Genomic DNA, 23,178 nt, shown 5'->3' with positions numbered 1-23,178 from the left:
CTCCCACCCCTTTTTGGCCTCACACCCCTTTTCGGCCTCCTATTTTTTCTCGCCTCTACTTCTCTCCAGCCTCCCACACTTTTTTGGCCTCCCACTCCTTTTCGGCCTGCACTCATTTTCGGCTCCCAATTTTTTCTGGCCTCTACTTCTCTCCAGCCTTCCACCCTTTTTTGGCCTCCCACCCCTTTTTGGCTTCCCACTCATTTTGGCCTCCAATTTTTTCTTGCCACTACTTCTCTCCAGCCTCCCACCCTTTTTTGGCCTCCTGTAGCAGTTGAGACGGACATGACAAACATCAGATTGTGTGGAAACGACCAAAATGGCTGCAAAAACACCTTTATTGTTCTAACAAGCCTTTCTATAACCTTCTTCAAAGTAGGTGTTCATACAGGATTGATTTAATTTAGTAACTAACATTTCACGATTGGGTGATAGTTTCTCGCCTGAATCGTCAGGACAGTTCTTCTTATCTTAGTTCTCTAATCTTGTTTCCATGGCACTTCTCGGGTCTTTCTCGCCTCTCATGGATACACTGGAATTTTTTCAAGGTTAAATTCTTCTTCAGTTAGACTAGAGGCAGACCCGCTGCCTCCCCCAACAGCCTCCCACCCCTTTTTGGCCTCCCACTCCTTTTCGGCCTCCAAGTTTTTCTGGCCTCTACTTCTCTCCAGTCTCCCACCCCTTTTTGACCTCCCACCTCTTTTTGGCCTCCAATATTTTCTGTCTTCTACTTCTCTTCAGCCTCCCACCATTTTTCGTCCTCTCACTCCTTTTCGGCCTCCAATTTTTTCTAGCCTCTACTTCTCTCAAGCCTCCCACCCTTTTTTGGCCTCCCACTCCTTTTCGGCCTCCTATTTTTTCTGGCCTCTACTTCTCTCCAGCCTCCCACCCCTTTTTGGCCTCCCACTCCTTTTCGGCCTGCACTCATTTTGGCCTCCTAGTTTTTCTGACCTCTACTTCTCTCCAGCCTCCTACCCCTTTTTGACCTCCCACCTCTTTTTGGCCTCCAATATTTTCTGTCTTCTACTTCTCTTCAGCCTCCCACCATTTTTCGTCCTCTCACTCCTTTTCGGCCTCCAATTTTTTCTAGCCTCTACTTCTCTCAAGCCTCCCACCCTTTTTTGGCCTCCCACTCCTTTTTAGCCTCCCACACCTTTTCACCCCCTTATTTTTTTCTGACCTCTTCTATTCATCGGTGTCCCACCCTTTTTTGGCCTCCCACTCCTTTTCAGCCGCCAATTTTTTCTGGCCTCTACTTCTCTCAAGCCTCCCACCCTTTTTTGGCCTCCCACCCCTTTTTGGCTTCCCACTCATTTTGACCTCCAAATTTTTCTCGCCTCTACTTCTCTCCAGCCTCCCACTACTTTTTGGCCTCCCACTCCTTTTCGACCTCCAATTACTTCTGGCCTCTTATTCTCTCCAGCCTCCCACCCCTTTTTGGCCTCACACCCCTTTTCGGCCTCCTATTTTTTCTCGCCTCTACTTCTCTCCAGCCTCCCACACTTTTTTGGCCTCCCACTCCTTTTCGGCCTGCACTCATTTTCGGCTCCCAATTTTTTCTGGCCTCTACTTCTCTCCAGCCTTCCACCCTTTTTTGGCCTCCCACCCCTTTTTGGCTTCCCACTCATTTTGGCCTCCAATTTTTTCTTGCCACTACTTCTCTCCAGCCTCCCACCCTTTTTTGGCCTCCTGTAGCAGTTGAGACGGACATGACAAACATCAGATTGTGTGGAAACGACCAAAATGGCTGCAAAAACACCTTTATTGTTCTAACAAGCCTTTCTATAACCTTCTTCAAAGTAGGTGTTCATACAGGATTGATTTAATTTAGTAACTAACATTTCACGATTGGGTGATAGTTTCTCGCCTGAATCGTCAGGACAGTTCTTCTTATCTTAGTTCTCTAATCTTGTTTCCATGGCACTTCTCGGGTCTTTCTCGCCTCTCATGGATACACTGGAATTTTTTCAAGGTTAAATTCTTCTTCAGGTAGACTAGAGGCAGACCCGCTGCCTCCCCCAACAGCCTCCCACCCCTTTTTGGCCTCCCACTCCTTTTCGGCCTCCAAGTTTTTCTGGCCTCTACTTCTCTCCAGTCTCCCACCCCTTTTTGACCTCCCACCTCTTTTTGGCCTCCAATATTTTCTGTCTTCTACTTCTCTTCAGCCTCCCACCATTTTTCGTCCTCTCACTCCTTTTCAGCCTCCAATTTTTTCTAGCCTCTACTTCTCTCAAGCCTCCCACCCTTTTTTGGCCTCCCACTCCTTTTTAGCCTCCCACACCTTTTCACCCCCTATTTTTTTCTGACCTCTTCTATTCATCGGTGTCCCACCCCTTTTTGGCCTCCCACTCCTTTTCGGCTGCCAATTTTTTCTGGCCTCTACTTCTCTCCAGCCTCCCACCCTTTTTTGGCCTCACACCCCTTTTCGGCCTCCTATTTTTTCTCGCCTCTACTTCTCTCCAGCCTCCCACACTTTTTTGGCCTCCCACTCCTTTTCGGCCTGCACTCATTTTCGGCTCCCAATTTTTTCTGGCCTCTACTTCTCTCCAGCCTTCCACCCTTTTTTGGCCTCCCACCCCTTTTTGGCTTCCCACTCATTTTGGCCTCCAATTTTTTCTTGCCACTACTTCTCTCCAGCCTCCCACCCTTTTTTGGCCTCCTGTAGCAGTTGAGACGGACATGACAAACATCAGATTGTGTGGAAACGACCAAAATGGCTGCAAAAACACCTTTATTGTTCTAACAAGCCTTTCTATAACCTTCTTCAAAGTAGGTGTTCATACAGGATTGATTTAATTTAGTAACTAACATTTCACGATTGGGTGATAGTTTCTCGCCTGAATCGTCAGGACAGTTCTTCTTATCTTAGTTCTCTAATCTTGTTTCCATGGCACTTCTCGGGTCTTTCTCGCCTCTCATGGATACACTGGAATTTTTTCAAGGTTAAATTCTTCTTCAGTTAGACTAGAGGCAGACCCGCTGCCTCCCCCAACAGCCTCCCACCCCTTTTTGGCCTCCCACTCCTTTTCGGCCTCCAAGTTTTTCTGGCCTCTACTTCTCTCCAGTCTCCCACCCCTTTTTGACCTCCCACCTCTTTTTGGCCTCCAATATTTTCTGTCTTCTACTTCTCTTCAGCCTCCCACCATTTTTCGTCCTCTCACTCCTTTTCGGCCTCCAATTTTTTCTAGCCTCTACTTCTCTCAAGCCTCCCACCCTTTTTTGGCCTCCCACTCCTTTTCGGCCTCCTATTTTTTCTGGCCTCTACTTCTCTCCAGCCTCCCACCCCTTTTTGGCCTCCCACTCCTTTTCGGCCTGCACTCATTTTGGCCTCCTAGTTTTTCTGACCTCTACTTCTCTCCAGCCTCCTACCCCTTTTTGACCTCCCACCTCTTTTTGGCCTCCAATATTTTCTGTCTTCTACTTCTCTTCAGCCTCCCACCATTTTTCGTCCTCTCACTCCTTTTCAGCCTCCAATTTTTTCTAGCCTCTACTTCTCTCAAGCCTCCCACCCTTTTTTGGCCTCCCACTCCTTTTTAGCCTCCCACACCTTTTCACCCCCTATTTTTTTCTGACCTCTTCTATTCATCGGTGTCCCACCCCTTTTTGGCCTCCCACTCCTTTTCGGCCGCCAATTTTTTCTGGCCTCTACTTCTCTCCAGCCTCCCACACTTTTTGGCCTCCCCCCCCTTTTTGACCGCCCACTCGTTTCGACCTCCTATTTTTTCTGGCCTCTACTTCTCTCCAGCCTCCCACCCCTTTTTGTCCTCCCACCCCTTTTTGTCCTCCAATTTTTTCTGGCCTCTACTTCTCTCCAGCCTCCCACAAATTTCAGCCTCCCACCATGATTGGGCCTCCAATTTTTTTCTGGCCTCTTCTTCTCTCTGGCCTCCCACCCTGTTATGGCCTCCCACCCCATTTCAGCCTGCACGTTTTCTGGCCTCCGCTTCCCTCCAGTCTCTAGCTTAATCATTTAGTGAAGACATTAACTTAAACAACTGTATGGGAAGTAAAATTGCAAATAGCGTTTCCAGTGTTGCCCTGCTGCTGTTGCAGAGGGGTTGGCCTGCGTGTCGCTGGGGAGAGGGCAGGGGGATCTGTCTGGGGCTGATGTCTCTGCATTGAGGAGTCCTGCATGGGCTCATGGCCTGGCCTGAATATGGTTCTGTGTCCTGTGGCCAGCAGACCTCAAGGGAACCTTTGCTTACCTGGCCTTGCACCCAGGGCTGCCTGCGCCTGTGTGTTGCCTTGGGGCAGTAGATCCCCTCCTGAACATGTGTAGATGCTGGTGTTTCCTGTGGGTAGCACAGGGGAGTGAGAACCTCTCCACATGCATCTCCCCACTCTATGGAGACCCCATGGTGAGCTCAGTGGGAGGGAGGGTGGGGGAGGAAACAAGGACAGGCAGTGGGGTGGGCAAAAAGCTCCAGGACAGAAAGGAATAGAGGGTGTAGGTAAGGGATCCCATACTCTCTGCATTGTCATTGCCATCATGGGCAGTGTGGCAGGACGCTGCACAACCCAGGCAGTTTGTATGTGCTCAGGACTGATTACAAAGACCCCAGTGCGGGGTCTGGGGTTCAAGGTGACAGTATAATTGTCCCGTGTCTGCATAGTATCTAGGACGAAGAGTTCAGACTATGAGGAGGAACCACCACTGAAATAGCATGGGAATTACAGCCTTGTGCCTCCCCATAGAAGAGCCTCTCATGTGCAGACAACCTGTTTAGAAGGATATGTCTGTTTTTCTGCTGGTCTAACAGGAAAAAAGAACAGCACATTTAGTAGCTGCAAACTTGCTAGCTTATGAGTGCAGGATCTTCCACTGACAAGTCATCTGTGCTGTTGCCTGAATGGAGTACAGACCCCATGGTCATGACATCCTCCTGGGTGCAGTGTCATGGGAGCAGTCTCACGGGAATGATGTCCCTTGTTATCAGTACGGGCTGTTCTTGTAACCCTTGTTCAGCTGCTTCTTCCAGTGCTTTCTCACACGTGCACATTTCCATCCCTACAGCATTCCTGCCAACTTTTGTATTTCTGTTAAGAATCTCTCCACAGGGACTGGCCTGGCTGGATTGCTATGGATGTAGTTTGGAGGAAGAGCTGGCATCCCGAAAGAGATGTTCTGTGCCACATCCCTGGGAGGATTTGTATATGTGAAGGTTTCCATATGCCCAAAGTGGATCTGATCCAGCACCAGAAGCAGAAGTCCCAGCTTCACCCCTCTGGATAGAAACCTGCAGGGGAGCCTCATAATATGCCTGGTGCTCTGTCCTGCTGAAATAGCTTCCAGACTAGGACTGCTTGAGGGAGATGACCACTACTGTCCCAGGGGACACTGTACACATGCCTGGATATGGGTCTAACACAACCCCAGCCGTGATTTATGATGCTGGTCTTCCAGCAAGGGAGAGCCCAGGAGGCATTATCTCCAGCAAAATGGTGTCTCTGAAGATGATGTTGCTGCACTATCTGGTATTTCTTCTGGAGATAATCAAGGATGAGGAAGAGGATGTAGACATGACCATGTGTGTGTGTGTGTGTGTGTGTGTGTGTGTGTGTGTGTGTGACTGACAATGAGTGTTTGGAACCACAACTGGACCCACTCAGTAGTAGCCTCATGAAGCCATTCCTAGGCTGAGACACTCGCCAGTAGTCCTGCTGCCCTGTCCTGTAGCCTCATGAATGTCCCTAGAGCTGGAAACCACCACCTACACAAGAGAAAGGTGGCACTTGTGCTATAGGACAATAGGTGGAGATATGAGCCCTCTGAAGAGGGTGGCTTCTACCCTCAGGTTGAAATTGGGGTGGGGGACATTTATGGTCACAGCAGGGGGATGTGAAACTCCTTAGACTAGAAAGCGTTTCCAGACACAACAGACTGGCTGCCTAGTACCACTGTGCCTGTACACTCCAGCTGATGGCCGGGAACCCAGACTAGGTGGAATCCGTGACTGTCCTGGGCTGCTCACAATATCCTGAGCTGGTATCTGTGGAGAGTTGCCCTGGAGCAAGTGAGTGGCCACATGCTCAGGCTGAACTTTGGCTGTCTTTGTGACCAGCTTTACCCCTGCCCTGTGCAACAGGGATCAGCCCAACCCCACTGCGGGCCTGGACTCTGCTGTCTGCCTCCTGGCAGGGAAGTGGCTCCTCTTCCAGTGGAATTAGAAGGGGAAGCCACAGGGTTTTAACATCCACGGGGTTTGTTTTTTCTTAACACAGATTACTTTAATTTCCCTTAAAAAGAAGATCTCTTAATTATTTTAGCAACACACAGATGATCACAGCTTTATTAAATTCTCGGTCATTGCTAACAGTATTTCAGAGCTCTTTTCCACAAAGCTCATCTACTGAAATCACTATCCCTCCTTCAAGCATATGAACCTAAATCACCTGAAACTGCCTTTTCATCACCATGTGGAACACCTTAATCTCACCTGAAATTCTCCTCCAAGAGAAAGGGCTAGGATGTTGATCCTCACCCATCCACCAGTAGATTCTGGCTTTGCAGGATTATTTCCTCCATTTTGTTTTGTAGGGGCTCAGGAATGACAACTGTCAAACATTTTTCTCTAGAACTGCATTTTTAACAATATTTCAGGACTACTCCTTTTATGATGTGTTGATAGCAACACTTGACTGCTGAGAGTAACCAGAACAACATATCAGAAGTTGTACCTGTCTTGCAGTGTCTGAAGAACTGAAGAAACATCTCTTCTAAAGCAGACTCAACACTGCTGTTCAGAGGCATTTGCACAGCTACTGTGCATAAAGAAGCAATTTTCAATGGAATTAAAGTTTCTCTACCGTCAATAAGTGACTGATTCTTCATCAAATAGTATAAATACAGACAGGGCTTTGAGTGAATTCTGCAAATTAAGTCTTTTTGGTACCTCCTTTAACAAAAGAAAACAAATCAATAATTTGTCATTTGCTGTATAAATTTTACTCTGAGATTCAAATTCATTTCCCACTGTTCTTTTCTAGAAATGTATTTCTGTGAGAAAAATTCCAAGGTTCCTAGTGTTACAGAGTAAGACCAGGAAAAGTATTTGCATTTTTAAGACCTAAACATACAGATACTAAATATCCAGGTTAGTCATATGTTTAACTGTCTATGCTACAAGACTAAAATAGCAACCTACTTTTTCTCAGATCTGTTACAGTCTTGTCTTGCTCAAGAGGATGTAATTTTGAAACTGTGATTGCAGGCAAAGGCTATGAAATGAACTCTCTAGGAGCCACTCTTAGAGCTTTCTGTCCTCATTATGAGATCAGAAGAGTGTTACGGAGGCTCCCAAATGAGCAACCAACCACCAAAAATAAAAAATGAATTATTAACACAGTTAACTAGCTCTCCGTAACTCACAGGTTCAAAAGTCTGTGAGAGGAGAACAGAACAACTTTTTAGGGTTTAACGGCAGCCCAAAACGCATAACAGAGAACTCTATGGGGTTTAACAGCAACCCAAAACACTTTATCACTCACCTGATAAGTGAGGGCTCTCAACCTCGAGGACCTGCTCAGGGCAGCGTCCCAACCCAAGGCACCTCGAGGAGTTTCCTTGGGCAGCAGCCTGACCCAAGGGGAGAGTCCTGACCACAGCGTGCAGCTCCAGGGGATGAGCTCAAAATGGCTCCCCCACAGGGATTCCATTTGTACCCAGGCTGAATCTGACCTGTAGTCAATAGCGGCTCCCATTGGCCAAAGGCCCCAATTACCGTGAAGCCCTGAGAATAAAGGTAGTCAGGAGCTGCTGCACTTCAGCAGCCAAGAAGCTCTGCTTTCATTGGGCGGATGCACCTGCCACAAAGAGGAGAGTTTAGCTTCTTGTCTGACAAAAAATGTCTGCCGTGAAGAACTGAAGATGTGCATGAACCCTAGCAGCATTAACTAGTCCACCTTTTGTCCTGTGATATAGTACCAGTCTTTACTGGCAACGGTTTTGTCTTGTCCATCTTTCTTGTGATTTAAGGCTCTAACAGGATCGTTAAGGGAGATGTCATTTCTGGAAACTTAAATGTTAGACTGGGAAAAGAGTCTGTATCTAAGACCTTTTCATGCTCAAGACTGTGGAGATCATAAAATGAATTTCTCAAATTTGGAGCTGGTGTCTTCAGCCAGCTAACTAAACCTCTGATGATGTCAGTGGTATACTTACGAGATACCCTCATGACTGAATAAAGGAGGCTAAGAAGTAAGACCACATTGCTAGTGTGTATGGCTGGAAAGGACTACTGGAAAATAGAAATGGAATTTTGTTTTTTTATGAAGATTTTTATTCAATTGTTAAATAGAAAGAGGTAATAACTTAACTGTGCAGACAAAAGGAGGAGCACACCGGATGTATAGAATTCATACATTGATATGGCTTGGGGAATAAACTTTCTCAGGAAGATGAAAACTTTGATTCTTAATAGAATTAAATTTCATACTGATCCAAGCCAGGAGAGGAGCAAAGTAGGAAACACATAATTTCAATATTCAGAGAATAAGTTCTTCTTCATTAAGTCAGTTGTGGATGCTACGTTTTCTTTGAGTCCTCACTGTAAGTGAAATGAGAGAATATTTAGCTTTCAGAGCTCGCTGAACAAACTGTAGTATCTCTATGTAAGAGTTAAATCACATTTTATCTGACAACTAGAATTGTTTTATAGTTGTTGACACAAAGTGGCATGGGGAGTTTTCTTATTCTTCTTTCCTTCTGTAGCTATAATGGACAGAAACAGATACTACATAGAGACAATGCAAAATTGCTGTTTTGGTTTGAGTATACATAGAGGCTACTGCATTCCAGTGGATTTACACAAACTATGTGCTTGTTCTTATCCCATGGCAAATACATGGTCATATGACATAGATGAGCTTTCTTTCATACTAAGGCAAGCTGCGCTGCCGTACAGTTGCTGTAGGCTACAGATATGCACACAGGCATTTCTTTATTTAGCTGGTACATGCTAACCTGGAAGCCTGCGGTAACTTAATTGTGTAGTTGTGGCCTTAGTTCTTAATTAAATGGGACTGAAGAAAATGTGTTTAGGTTGATATATTCCAGGGATCCTGACCATGGAAGTATTGCCTCTCTTCTTGCCATGGGGCTGGGTGACCTGGTTCACCATAGATCTGTCTCGCCCTCTGAACTTGTGATTAAAAATTGCATCTTTTTCAGAGGAGCAATATATTTAAATACTACATTATGATTTATTCTCTTTCTACTGTGCTAGTAACACTAGCAGCAACATTAAATTGGTGTTACCCTTACTGGCACATGCTTTGGAATGGCCTATATCTGAGAGGCAAGGCAAACAGTGGATCACCTGCCTAACACCAGTTGTCCTGAGCACAGCCCCATCTGCTTGAATGAATAAATGGTGTCAGTGTAGGACTGATCCATTATATCAAAAGCAAGAAGTGATGGCTTTTGTAGAGAGCAGTTCCTCAAACAATGTTTTTCCTCTGAGAAGAGGAAGGTTGATTTGCCACAGATTGTTTTTCTTTGCCATTCTCCTTGTTCTCAGACCTACCAGAAGTAAAGGTGGCTTGGAAACCAGAAGCTGTATCAGCACCATCTGTGACAAACTCCACGAGCATAAGATTACTAGAAGAAACTACATCATCGGGTATCTTTGATCCACAGGTCTTGTCCATTAGAACTGCAGAAGACTTGATGGATCCATCATAAATTTTAACATAATCACCCTGACAGCCTCTGGTTCTCTGCAGCTCAAAGGCTTGAAAGTGCAGGGAAATCTGGAAGGGAAGAGAAAACCAGCCTTTAACATACATGCATGGGACTTCTTTCATGAAGCATCAAGACAGACAAAGTCTAAGCTGTAGCCAAGCCTAAACTGGAACTGCTTACCCAGCCTTGCCTCTCATCCCCTGACGGTGCAGGCTTCAGATCTAATGGGCCTGTGACTGAGTGCTCCCATGCTCAGATTGTTTTGTCTTGATTTTGCAAACCTGAAGCCCAACGTATGGAGTTTTTTCAAAATTGCAACTCTGCAGTTGTCTTTGCCCATACCTGGCTTAAGGACATGAAGAAGTAGAGACTGGTCTGAAATCTCTCTCATGGAAAAGATCTTATCTGGCAACTGGTATGCAGACAAAGAGCAAAATGCCATATTCCAAGACCCCTATTAACCTGGGATTACCTTTCTGGATCGGGTTCGGATGAGCCAGACACAGCTGGTGTTATCTGAATAATTTCTTGGATGGTTGGCAGATCTCAGTGACCCAGATGGTGCATCAAGAATAGTGCTGCAGCAACCTGAGACAGAAATAACATTTGCTCCAGCACCAGGCTTGCAAAAGCTTCCACTCATTTACAATTACAATCTCTTCAGAATGGGCTGATCTTGATTTTCTGATCTGCCAGCATTCATTTCAGAGTACTAGTACATCTTGATTAAAATGAAGAATCTTGTTGTCCTAATTTTCACATAATGCATAAGTATCATCTGCATCAAAAGAGAAAGTAAACTAGTGCTTGGAAAAAGCGTTAGCTTTTATTGATTAGCTCCATAGTTTAACAAGGGATCTCTTTCTGCACCTCTATAAAGAGTGTGAGAGGTTTCAATTCACTGCAATTGGTGGCATTGTTTTCCACCGAGATTGGGAAGTCAAGTGGTGTTAGAAGAGTCAAGCACAAATATGATGTCTCTGCAATACTTAAATTCTAAGCTTAGGAGGAGGACTTGGGCTTTCCTCTGTGCAAGGGGTAATACTTTACTCATCAGGTTCTTTTGCCCTTTGAATTAAATTTCTCTGGTCATATGGGAGAATTTCTTCTATCAGAGGTTAAAATTAAAGTGTTAAAAATACATACGACAGCTTAAACATTTGAAAACTGGACAAGACATCATGAAACTGTTCCAGTTCAGAGGAGCCTACGACTGTTTTGGTTTGGCTCAAGTCTTAAATACAAACTGCAGTTAGGAACAGAGATGTTTGGCTCTTTGTGGGGTTTATAGCTGTCTCCCGAGCTGTAAGAAACCAAATTACTCCAGTAAAGCACACAAAGTGGTATGCAGTTAGGTCAGTTGCACAGCAGCCACTTATGCCAATAGTGAATGTGTCTGATTTAATTTGGAGGTAGAAAGCATTTTCTTACTAATCACAATGTGCCTCCAGTTTCACCTTTGCATTCTCTCCCATGGTACCTTAATGGGTACTATGAATTTAGGAGAATAGTCTCACAGTCTTTGATGAGAAACTGCTGCCTCTGCAGTGTGCCCAAACATCTCTGTGAAGGATCTGAGTAGAAGATGAAAAGATGGCTTTGAGATACTTACTGCAGTTGTAAAGTTTGTTGATTTTGGCCACGTCCAAGTTGCTCAGTCCCTGCCTCTGTCCAATTTGTACCGATTCATCAGGAATTGGTACAATAGTTGCTTTCCCAGTGGTATTAGTGAATGTGTAGCTGCAAAAAAACACGAAAAATCATGTTCTTTAAGTACAATTACTTCTTTCAGGATTTAATGACATGCTTCAGAGGAAGAACAAGAATTGTACACATATTGTTGTTGTGACTAACAATGCTGTTCAAATACGCTTGATTAAGATGTCCAGAAGTAAGCAAAGTCAATCTCAAGATGTGAATGGCTCCTTAATGGAAAGCTAAAGGATAATTAACTAATCTTAGGGAGTGTCTTGTCTGAACTGACTCACAGCATTTTTCTCAGAAGGGGGAAATGGGGAAACTGGTATTTAGGAGAGAATTGTTACAGAAACTAATTTTAATGTAAGATTTGAGTTCCAACAAAAGCAATGTCATGCTGCTACTTACGGGCCATAGTGCATTACTGAGGCATAATCATATGGAAGACCCAGGTTATTGGAGTTTTCAAATTTCCTGAAGTCTGGTCTGTCAGCTGTAATACATGATATTGTACTTAGAGTATGCTTCCTGTCTACTTCCTTCAGGGAAGAAAGAAGAGCTGGGAACAGTAGGGTGTATCTACACCTTCTACACTGAGGAGTTCAAAGGTACTTACATGGACTGATGTACTCCCACATGATCTTTACATGTTTATCCCTGTCACTTCGAGAATGTTCATGCAAAAAGCCCAGAGCATGATCCAGTTCATGTTGAATTATTCCCTTCCACATGCAGCCTCCTTTCATCACAGAGACAGTCTGTCCACCTCCTACTTTCCCATAGTTGGACCAGCAGCTGAGAGAAGCATTGAACACCAACAGAAGACTTACAGGATTTTTATTGCCAGGCAGGTAAAGAGACAGTACAGAGAACCTTGCTTCACAAACATCTTGTGGGGGTGGAAGGATTTCTTCCTGTCCACTGTGATAGTCAGAGTCTACAGAAGGGCAAAACTGACCATGGCATATAAAACAACAAACAGTAGGATCATAGCTAAAGCTTCCCAGAAAACCTTCATTAGCACAGAGTCTCCTGCTTTGACTTTCTGTACACAGTGACTTTAATCCCCTAGAAATTACTTCTTTTTTTTTTTTTTTTTCCAAAACACTGAACACCGTATCAGAGCTGGAGCTAAGAAGAATAGCACTTTTAAGCTAATGGCTGTTGAACAATTCTCTCATAGGCTCTAATTCTGACCTTGACAGACAACTGTGTGATCCAGAGAACTGTTTATTTCATAAGTTGAAATTAGTTTTGCCTGTGTACCTAAGACCTACAGTAATGTTCTATGTTGTGCTCAAGTGTGCATTATACCACACAAAAAACATAAGCTTAGATATTCTTTCCACCTTAATGGTGCTGTCCCATGATCTGCATCACTTCAGTGTCTTCGGTGAGTCCTTGATGTAAACTGCTGAGTCCTTGCGCTAGCAAGGTACCCAGGGAAGATACCATGGCAATGTGAGAAAACATAAAGTTTCTTCTCTAAATCCATTCCTCCTTCTACTCTAAGGTAACACAAAATAAGTGTAGTGAAGAATTGAAAAACAATGTAGAAATAACTTGTTAACTTATCATTCAACTCACCCATCGGCAGATTTAATGCTGAGGTAGTCACGTTCTGTCTTGCGTTTTACAAAATTAATACAAGTCAGTGTTTCAAATTCTGCCATGGCTTCATGAATCCCCTTTATGTGGCTCTCCTCTGGAGAAGAAAGGGTTAATTTTGGGGGTCACACAAGGACAATGGCAGGTGCCATTAAAATCTCACATGTGCTCAAAAACAGAGCAAATGAGGGACAGGAACATTATCCTAGGCTCTTTTGCTTTTTGCTCAGTGATGAATTTAATTTAAGGTATTAACCTGGCACAAGATCCTCTTTATCCAGATATTTGTACAAATGGATTCAGGCGGGAGCCTTTTTTTCTCAACTACTTGTTTTAAATTATAGTGGTGACTGGAGACAGCTATGGAATGCTATTTTGCTAAAGAAAAGTCAGCCATGGAAGCCACACTGCAGTGGGCATGAATGTTATAAAGGCAGGTATTCTGGCAGATATTAGAGGGAATGATCATTCTTGTTCCCAAGAGACCAGACCCAAAACATCATGGATGCAAACTTCTCAAGGAAATTTGATCTCTTTTCTTTTGCCTGTTCAGGTCTTTGTAATTTACAATCCATCTGTGCTTGTGCAGCACAAGTAAATCATTATGATTTATTTAAAGAACTCTTTCTGTGGCCACTAGAAGTAGGGTTTTACCTGAAGCTTATCGGATAAAATCAATTTTAAAAAAAAAAATATCAAAATCTACACCCACCGTAAGTAGGATCCAAGACATAGGGAACACGAACAATCCCATCGCTGGACTGGGGCCAAATGCAATGACGACAGTTGATGGCACTGCGACTCCTTTGTGGAACTATGTCACCTTCTTGCAAGTACTTAGAGCTGTCTGTGGTGGGAGAGAAAGGGTGGAAGTATGTGATCCATAAATTGATGGACACTTGCTAAGCACCCTTGGAAAAGTGTCACTCTCTACTTATCTTTTCTATTTTTCCCTAAGCATCTGCTCCTGGCTAGCATGAGAAATGGACTATTGGGCTGGAGGGACAGGTAAACCTGCTTCCCTACCTTTCCTGCTGTGTCCTTAGCTAAGAGAAGAGATGGGAGCTTCAACTGTGTAGGATGGGGTTGAGGCAAGACAAGGAATGACTGAAAGCGGTTGCAATAGTGAGTGGGATGCTGTACTTTGGTACTATCATGTGACCCTGAATGAATGGCATCAAATATCTGCCCAGGAAGGGTTCTGGGCAAAGGCAGGAGGTGCCAATACCGTAACACAAGAAGGAAAGCAAACCAAAAAAAGAAGTCGGTGTTGTCTAGAGAAAACTGTAGGAATGTTTGTTGTCCATTTCTACAGACAGTAGTAAAGCTTCTTGAATGACTGCTGAAGGGGAAAATGTGAGAAAGACAAGTTGACAGAACAGGGAATTTTTGGAAGAATCAAGGAACAGGAAGTCTGGAGCAGGGAGCATGGAACTGACCATAGCTTATCTAGGAGTCTGTACTACAAAGATATACGATGACTAGCTGCAAGCAATGCTCGCAGTCACAAAAAAGTCAGTTAAATAAACAAGCATCCAAATATCCAAGTTATCTTTTTATGTCCAAAGAATGAGAAAGATGTCAAAAGCTAAAGCTTCTTCAAGCTGCCTGGATAGTTCAGTTGCCTCCACACCTGCTATCATCTTCAGTATTGACACTATAGATTTGAGATGTCATGGGGCTTCAGCAGACCACACAGTAGTCCCAGCAGCCTGCCTCTGGGCATCTCTTACATGATGGTGTGTAAGATGGGAAAAATACTTGCACAGATTGTGGTAAGATATTGTACCTCGCACATCACCCCCAGAAAGCAACAGAGATTGATTATAAGCAGGGCTTTGGTGGCATTACCTTTGTTAACTTTCAGAATTCTGTTAAAAATAACGTCGTCCTCAGAGTAAGTCTCTGTAGGTGATGGAGATTCTGTGCAGAAATACAAAAGTATCACTTTCTCATTTCCAGGGAAAATATGAATGCTGATTTTTAACCTAATGAGTTTCCAGGAACTCATTTAGATCGGGTCCCAATTACAGTGATGCCTATAAAACTTGCAGAGCCTATTTAGGGACTGGCATGGTGTTCAGTCATGTAGATACTTGCTGAGTGACACAGTCTTGTAAACCTCCCAGCTGTGGTTATTTTGGCATTAATCCAGTCCCAAGAGCCATTGTCTTTCAGTCTTTCCCTCTCTCTATTTTTTTTTTTTTTTTTAATCCCTAGACATTGCATTTTAAGGCCTGCACCTTTGGTTCTTATAAGTCTGTATTGTCCTGCTCAAGTGGCCAGCTGGCTGCACCCTTTGTGCACTCTGACAGCACAGTTTTCCTTTATGCATGCACAGTTCACACTCAAACCCCCAACGTAAGACACCTGGAGTAAAAAAGGATGGAGAGCAGTCCTGCTGCTTGCTGCCAGACATGCTGACCTCTTGAAAAACCTTTGAAACCAATGAAATGGGAACTGCATTCCTTTTCCACGGGTCAGACAGATGTCCCCAACTACTAGTATTCCTAGGCTTTACAAGTTGAATCAGTCAGCTCTGAGCATTATGCAGGAAGCCTTGGCATCAATAAAAAGCACAAGAACATGGCCTCTGTGCTTTCTGTAACTTTGGAAGTGGCTTAAGTCAGGACATTATCTAAGCAGAGCTATTTTTAGCAAAAGTAGCAGCTGAGGTTTTTATCATGGCCAAGCAATCGGCCAAAACCAAGAGACTCTGCTATGCATGAAATATTATGGTGAGTGCATTCATTTAAAATGTCTTCCTCAAGATTAATTTGTGTTAAGCATGTGTTATTTCCTGGAGTAACTGGGTAGCTAACAATCAGTATATCCTATCAAATACTTACATTTAGATGGAATGATACATACCGTATATATCCTCTTGTGTAGTAACCTGCAATAATGGTGTATTAATATTATCTCATGCTTTATATTATAACATAAATATTAAATAATACAACATGCAAAGGATCAAAAGTGTCCAGGCTACCACTGAAAGTATCTTTCACCAGTGCAGTCTTGAGCTTTTATATACTGTGCCACGTGTAAAGAAGTACCATGGCGTAGTAGCTATTCTTCTTTGATATCTTGGCAAATATGGATATCATAAAGGGAATCAGCATAGGAGACTTGAGAAATGCAATCTGAAAGGTGGAGCAAGTTTCAGATCTTCCAGCTTTATTTATGTCCCCACTAGTAGGATTGCAAGGCTGATGAAATCACCAATGAAGTCGTCCCAGCATCACCTCCCAACACAGCAGTGAAGGGCTGTGGTACGTACTGGTTCTAGGGAACTGTGGGGCTGGTACCCAGCTGTGGGGGTCTTGTCTGTAGCAAAACAGATTGCCATAGTTCCCTTGCCTTGTATAAATAAAAAGCAAGTTTGAGTTTTCTCTATGACCCCAGAGAAGGCAAAAGCTTCCTTGGATATGGGATATATCTGGGCATTGTGAAGCAATAAATGGAATAGGGATGGAAACTGTTCACTCTGTTACACTGTTGAACTGAGAAGGCTTTCCTGCACGAATGGAGATACAGTTGAAGTGCATGAGCCTTGACCTCACTTTTCACAATGCTGAACCTCAAAGTGATCAAAAGAGCTTGTTTAGCTGTTCTTACCTCAGTAGGCTCTGTTGCTGCAAAAAGCAAGGAAGAAAAAACAAGAAAAAGGGGCAAATTAGAATCTGAATGCAGCTGCACAGTGTTCAGTAGCACAGGCCTCCTCAGCCATGGGAATGCCTTTGGCAGGTCCCTTTGCATGGAGGAGAACAGGGTGCCCTAACCAATGCATAGGCACAGAAATTAAATTGATGTTTAGACAAACAGCTATGAAAATTCCTAGGAGATTGTGCTGAGGGACAGAATCCTGGTCATTTACCATCTAAGAATCAGCAAAGCATTTTATCAGCTTCAGTGTGGAAAATGACAAAGGAAACTAGGGACAAAAATATGCTTTGTCCCTAGATTTCACTGCAACAGGTGCAGGCTAACCAGCTCAACAATCCTCTCTGGTTTCACAGAGTAAGGTTATAAAATGGGATGAAGGCTATAATTTAGCATGGGGCAAATAATCTTAGCTTTGGTATGTACCTGACAGCAGTTGGAAGCATTCTGAGTCCTAAGGTGTCTTTCTAGTGTGAAGTCTTTTGATTTTTACCAAAAGTCAGTTTCTAGATACAAACATGGAAGTGAAAATCTGATCCAATATACAAATTTCTAAGCAGAAACTTCATTGTTATAATATCATAAAAGTTTAGAAATTGCAAGGACCTCCAGAGGTCATCCAGTTTGTCTACTTTCCCTAAGGCAGAAACAGTTTTATCTGTGTTATTCCTGACCACTGTTTTGTTTGACCTGTTCTTAAGTATGATGGATATGCCACAAGCCTTTCTGGCGATCTTTTCCAGTTTGCCAATAGTTGCACTCTTCCTTGTCAAAATATAAAGCCTTTTTTTTCCTCATCCAACACTGACACAGAGAACACTTATGCAAATAGTTCTTATTTCTAAGCCTATCCATGTTTATTATCTTTTTGACCATTCTTTTTCAATGGAAGATGTGCCAAGCTCCATCACACCTTGCAGCACCTTTCCCTTTTCACAGTGGTTATTGCCCAAATGTACTCTTATTCATACTCTATCTAGAACCTACAACAGAATTGCTTTTATTGAGCCAAAAAGGTTTCAGTCTGTCTTTCCAGACTGTTACTTTGGTTACATGGCAATGAAAATCCACTGTAATGATGATGGTTTATTATAGAAAAATTCAGTCAGTTCCCACCAGCTGCATCAGAGAGATCCATGGCATCTAAAAAAATTCTTCAGGGAAGCACATTTTTGAGATGAGTTGACAGGATTCAGAATTCATGCACCCAAGAGGCACTAGATTCATTGACTAGTCAAAGTCAGTGGAAATTAAGCTCCAGATTACGAGGCACATAAAGCCTGCAACCCCTTTTTAAAACCCAAATGAGACATCACAGAAGGTACCTGCCATGTCCTTGATCAAATGAACATCTGGTATGATACAGCTCTCAAAATGATACAGTTCATGTTTTCACTGCACTGTAAATACTGAAAGATGTCTCAAAAGGCACAAAATGCAGTAACAATGGTAAATTAAAAGTAATTGTATGCGTTTGACCCAGTAACCCTGCAACTTTGAGTCCCAGCAACTGACTACTTTGAACTCAAGCAAGCATGTCCCTTGGCCGTACTGAGCAGTAATTTTATAATAATTTGCTTCCATGCCATAAATGACAACTCAAAAGAAGAACTGGTCAGTTTTAATTAGCCACTTACTTAGTCTGATTATGTCAAGCAAATTTTTCCAAGGCCTCTTCCTCTCACAACATATCACTCCTGACCTGGAAGTTTCTTGTTGTAGTTAAAGTCTAACTACAGGTTTATTTGCATTGACTGTCTCTGAATATCTGCAATTACCTCCTTCTATTTGTGTGTTGACAAAAGCCATTCAGCTAAGCCTGTGCTACCTGTTTTCTATCCCAGCACAAAGCAAAGCTTTCTCTGATGCCTGATTTCCCTTTCTCTTACTGCTGCACCAAGGTAGGCAAGGAGGCAAATGAATAGCAGTCTTTTTGTAACACTTAACATAATGGAAAAGTATCAAAATGTCTTATTAAAATTTTATTTTCAAGCCTGAGAAAGCACATCTAAATTAACCTTGCACACCATACCCCAAAAGTATATGTAGACAACATCTCCGTGAAAACACATCTGCACTTGGCCCAATAACAACTTAGGTGACATGGCCTTATACAAAAGGCCTGAGAGTCAGTGCTTTCACATGCTCTAAAGCCAAGTCACCAACAAAGTGTGTGATACACAGTCAAGAATTAACAGATGACTTTAAAATACAGTATAAATTCTACTTACTTGTTGTGCTGTTTTCATAGTTCTCCTGCAAAACCAACAGGTAAAAGGCATTATTCTTCCACAGCTCATAAATGCAGCAACAATAGCATCAAAATCAGGCCAAAGGGAGGAACTAAATTATTAGATTTGCTTTATATATTATTATATTACTAATGTTTTTTCTTGCAATAAATTTATCAAAATGGGTCTCCACAGCTTCACTCCAGGAAGAACAGGTCAATTAGAGACAAAACACAGTTTCATGGAACTGCTCTCACCTGAATAGGGAACCCCAGGGTAACATGCAGCAAAAATGCAGTGAAGACTAGGAACCTCTTCAGATCCATTCTCCAGCCCTGACAGACCACCAGTTCGTGTCCTTATCTCTGCCCGGTCAGCCGCTAGATATACCAGCAGAGCCTGCTCTGCCAGGGCTGAAAAACCCGCACCAGCCAATGGGGATCCCAGCAGGGAGCAAATCTCTTTTGCAGCCTCAAGAGCCAGTTTAGCCTCTGGGCATCTTCCGGTGCTATTGCTGTCACTGTGATCTATAGCATCCCTTGTCTTCACGCTGTCATTCATGCCGCTCTCTAGAGCTGGATCAGCCTCATGCTTGGACTGCCATGAGCTTCCTCTGTTTCTTGGAGGATCTTTCCTTAAGTGTTCACTGACACCACCTAGGAAGCCCTTTTTCCTGGCTAACTTTCCAGAGCACTATATTGTTGCGACTTCAGATGGTGGGTGACTTTTTTCTTCATGTTACAGAAAGCACAGAAGGCCATGACAGTATTGTGTTGCTTTGGAATCTACAACACATCACTACTCAGTGAGGTCACGTCTGTGTCTTCCTTGAGAAGATACCCTTCATCTTCTCAGCTTATGGTTCTATAAGTAGACTTTTTGTTTCTTCCTCCTTGTTTCCTGATGTTTCATAACATTAGGAACATTTCCTGTGTTCCATAATTTCTGGCAGTCTGGCAGTTGTAGGTGTCCTCATGAGCTTTGTGACCAGAAGTTGGAGAAGGGTAAAAAGATACAAAGACAGCAGCAGCATAAGTAGCTCTTATTAATTTTGAGAATGATGAACAGACCTGCTGCTTGCTGGAGTGCACTTGTCCAGAGTGGATGTAGGAAGCAGTGAGCAGACCTAGCAAGAAATGCGTGTAGGAGGTAAACCAACAACCACTGAGCCTCTTGTTGCAGCAACCTTTTGTCACAACCTCTTCTCTCAGCAAAGCTCTGCTTGGTGAACAATTGGCTGAAGGTGCTGCAACTGAGGAATTGTCTGGTCTTTGACAAACGCTTCTTTTGTGTCAGAGTACATTTTCCATGCATGAAGAAGGAAACTGAATTACAGAATATACAGATTCTGTGTCTGTACCATGTCAGTGCTCAGGCACCCTCAGAATAAGTTTGAAACCCACTCACACTGTTATTCCTTCTTTCTGTATTGAATAAGATGTTCTAGAAGTTATCCATGTTGGTGAATGAATCAAGAAGCAGCAGAGGGTTTTCCACCTATTTGCCTCCAAATCATACCTAGTCAAGGCTAGGAGTTACATGGAAATGTAATCTGAATTGCATTGGTGGGGATTACTCTTCATTTTAGTGGAGGAAAGTTCACAGTCACACACTGCTAACTATTTAAGAAAGTCTGGACTGACAAAGTCCAGGGATGAACTTTCATTACCCCCACAGGGAGGCAGCATAGGGGAATACTACTTCTCCCTTTCTGTCCCTGTACTCTGGCTGAAGGGCATACTTAGGCACCAGGTAGTAAAAAGCAGGGCAAAGAACAAAGATCAAGCAGGCATTGTCAGCATGCTAATCCTGCTGACACAGGCAGCTTGTGTGTCCTCTGTGCACAGAAGTGTCCACACTAAGCAATGCTAAGTGCCTTTCTTCACATTCATGTTTCATAGGGATGAAAGCATTCCCTGTGCTGAAGAAAAGCTGTGCAGTCCTAGAGTGGTTTTCCAGGTTTCTCAATCAATACAAGGGCAAAACAAATGTCCGTGATGCCTTGGTATGCCAAAACCATACTAAAAAGACACTGCAGAATGGGGCTTGCATATAATCAGCTCTCATTAGAGTTTAGGGGGAAAAAAGAAAGGTCAGACGGCTCTCAGGGAAAACCAATCCAGGAGCAAAAGGAGCGACCAGAGATAGTGAGGGAATAAAACAAAGTTTAAAAGCAAGTTGGGAATTTTGGTAACCTTAGCATCTTTATAGCATGTTATTGGGAAAATACTACACCCTCCTGAGTGACTGATTAACTGCTTTTGCTCAGAAAAGAGTAAGGGAACTGGGCTGTCAAAAAGGGTGCTCCACATTTTGTTCTGGATGCACAAATATAGTAACATATTAAGCAGTTCATCAGATGGATTTATGCATGCCACCTTTTCCGTGTGCTAACACTAGTGATGACTGGGGAGCCTGCTGTTACGGTGAAGAATGTGGCTGTAAATGCTACAGCTGGCAAAGTACACAGAACAGAGTGAAGGTGAGTGCTGACAATCATGCCTGGTGCCTGTCCTGAAGATCCTATCAGCTTTGGCTTCTGCCTGATATTTAGATTCAATATTTGGTTGTTTTCCTAAGTGGGATATTCATGGGGACGGAACTGTCATCAGTCCTGTTTTCACTAACCAAAAAATGACCTAATGTTCTGAGATATTGCAAAAATAGGACATAGTTTTACCAGATGCAGTAAAGCTGGTACCTCTAGCAGAAAAAGTGTCACTTGAATTGTCTTGAACCTTTAGAAACCAAACTAGGGCTTAGCAAAGAGAAGCTGTCTTTGTATGTCTAGAAAAGCATGTGGGAAATTTTGTCAGACTCGAGTTCTCCTGTCTGTTTCTGGTGGACAGTAGGGACCACACAGACTTTGCAGATGTCAACAACGATTGGCAGGTGTCCAAAACCAACAACAAAATGTCAAGAATTACATGGACAGTGTCATAGTTTGCAAGAAGTCTGTCAGCAAAAAGAGCATTGCTCCTGAAAGACCACTACAAAACCTGGAGTTATGCCTGAGGACACATGGTGATTTGCAGAGACCTGTATGCATAACCAAGGAAAGCCTTTACAGACATACCAATGAAAAAATGTATTTTCTCTTCTGTTGCATATGGGAGTTCATGTAGCCAAAATCAAAACAGCAGATGTATAAAAGTTACAACAATTTTGTAGACATCTTTCAGTTTTTGCGCAGTCGTGTGTCATTTAGTCATATGTGTTATACAATTATTATTCTCTTTGGAGTGTTTCATTGTAAGCAGCTCCTAAAACATAACGTAAACTATCAAGACTTACTTACAAAAAAGAAATAAAGTGTCTGTTACGGCTAACTATTAACCTCTATAACTACTAGCTACTAATTACTGCTTAGTAAAATGCGGGAAAAAATAATTGCAGGAAATAAGAAAATAGACACATTTATGTTGAACGGTTTATGGAAGTTATGTGGTAGCTACTATACCCAATTCATGGTAAGATATTAACAAATCTTAAAGGTTTAAAATCATCCGGGTTTACCAAAACCAACCGCTGAATCAATGGGATAGTCCACAAGACATAACTGAAATTGCTGTGGATTGGCATCACGTAAATAAACACCACACAATTATATTTACAGTCTGGGGTTAATGACAAGTCTGAACCAGGAATATATTATTTTAGACAGAACTGCTCAATATCATTTCTCAGGAATGTCTGCTTTGTGGAGCATTTCAGTATTGTGGCTCACTTTTATTTGGAAGAGGAATTCTGGTTTCAGCTTAGCTCTGGGCTCATTCACTCTGAACCCCAGACCTCTGGCCAGGAAGTCTGCTCCTGTGCACTGCTTCCAGCTCAGTGCTTTTTAGTCTCCCTCCCACTAATTCCAGGTATCATAACACTCTATCGCACAGAGTTTACTTCCTTTTCTGTGGTGTCTTTATTATCAGCTACTTTTCAGATATAAATCAGTCCTCACACAAGTTTTTTCTATGCTGGCTTAAAGGACTTTCAGCCCTTTAGTCTTTCTTGTAATTCAACTCTTCTTGGTTCTACAATAACATTTCAATTATTTCCAAATTGCCCATACCTTTTTGGTAATACAGTGATCAGGAGTGGATAATTTCAGTTGAATTCATGTCAGCCAGTACTGCACTTTGCTAGTTGAGCCTATTATTGAAGCACTGGCAGCTGCTGAGGTTTTCATAGGTAGCCAGCATAGACTTCCAGTCTCTGTATAGAAGACTGACGTGTCATAAAAGACAACTCTAGATAAGGCAAAGTGCAGATAGAAGCTGTTTTCCCACACCTGAGAGC

General features: G+C 43.0%; 1 protein-coding gene across 1 annotated transcript; it reads right to left on the bottom strand.

Moving 5' to 3' along the window:
• Positions 1–7,893: 7,893 nt before the first annotated feature.
• LOC141916906 (astacin-like metalloendopeptidase) lies at positions 7,894–19,211 on the bottom strand. Its single transcript, XM_074809810.1, has 16 exons — positions 19,143–19,211; positions 18,886–18,910; positions 16,610–16,626; positions 15,860–15,884; positions 14,840–14,911; positions 13,701–13,835; positions 12,968–13,085; positions 11,997–12,175; positions 11,789–11,873; positions 11,295–11,422; positions 10,155–10,270; positions 9,525–9,750; positions 9,263–9,289; positions 9,066–9,160; positions 8,902–8,962; positions 7,894–8,015 (listed from the first exon to the last, which is right to left on the bottom strand). Exons 1-16 carry the CDS (start codon positions 19,209–19,211, stop codon positions 7,894–7,896), a joined length of 1,500 nt encoding a protein of 499 aa, XP_074665911.1.
• Positions 19,212–23,178: the final 3,967 nt, after the last annotated feature.

This window comes from Strix aluco, chromosome 31, assembly GCF_031877795.1.
Source record: "Strix aluco isolate bStrAlu1 chromosome 31, bStrAlu1.hap1, whole genome shotgun sequence".
NCBI classification, from domain to species: Eukaryota; Metazoa; Chordata; class Aves; order Strigiformes; family Strigidae; genus Strix; species Strix aluco.
The sequence above is the reverse complement of the archived record's forward strand: the minus strand, read 5'-3'. Positions and strand labels throughout refer to the sequence as shown.

Coding starts and splice junctions, on each gene's coding strand:
- LOC141916906 (XM_074809810.1), bottom strand. CDS start 19,211: ATGGATCTGAAGAGGTTCCTAGTCTTCACTGCATTTTTGCTGCATGTT. Junction 12,176..12,967: donor AGCATTAAATCTGCCGATGG/GTGAGTTGAATG, acceptor TGCTTCTCTCAG/CTGCTGGTCCAACTATGGGA. Junction 8,016..8,901: donor ATCTGTAGCCTACAGCAACT/GTACGGCAGCGC, acceptor CTAACATTTAAG/TTTCCAGAAATGACATCTCC.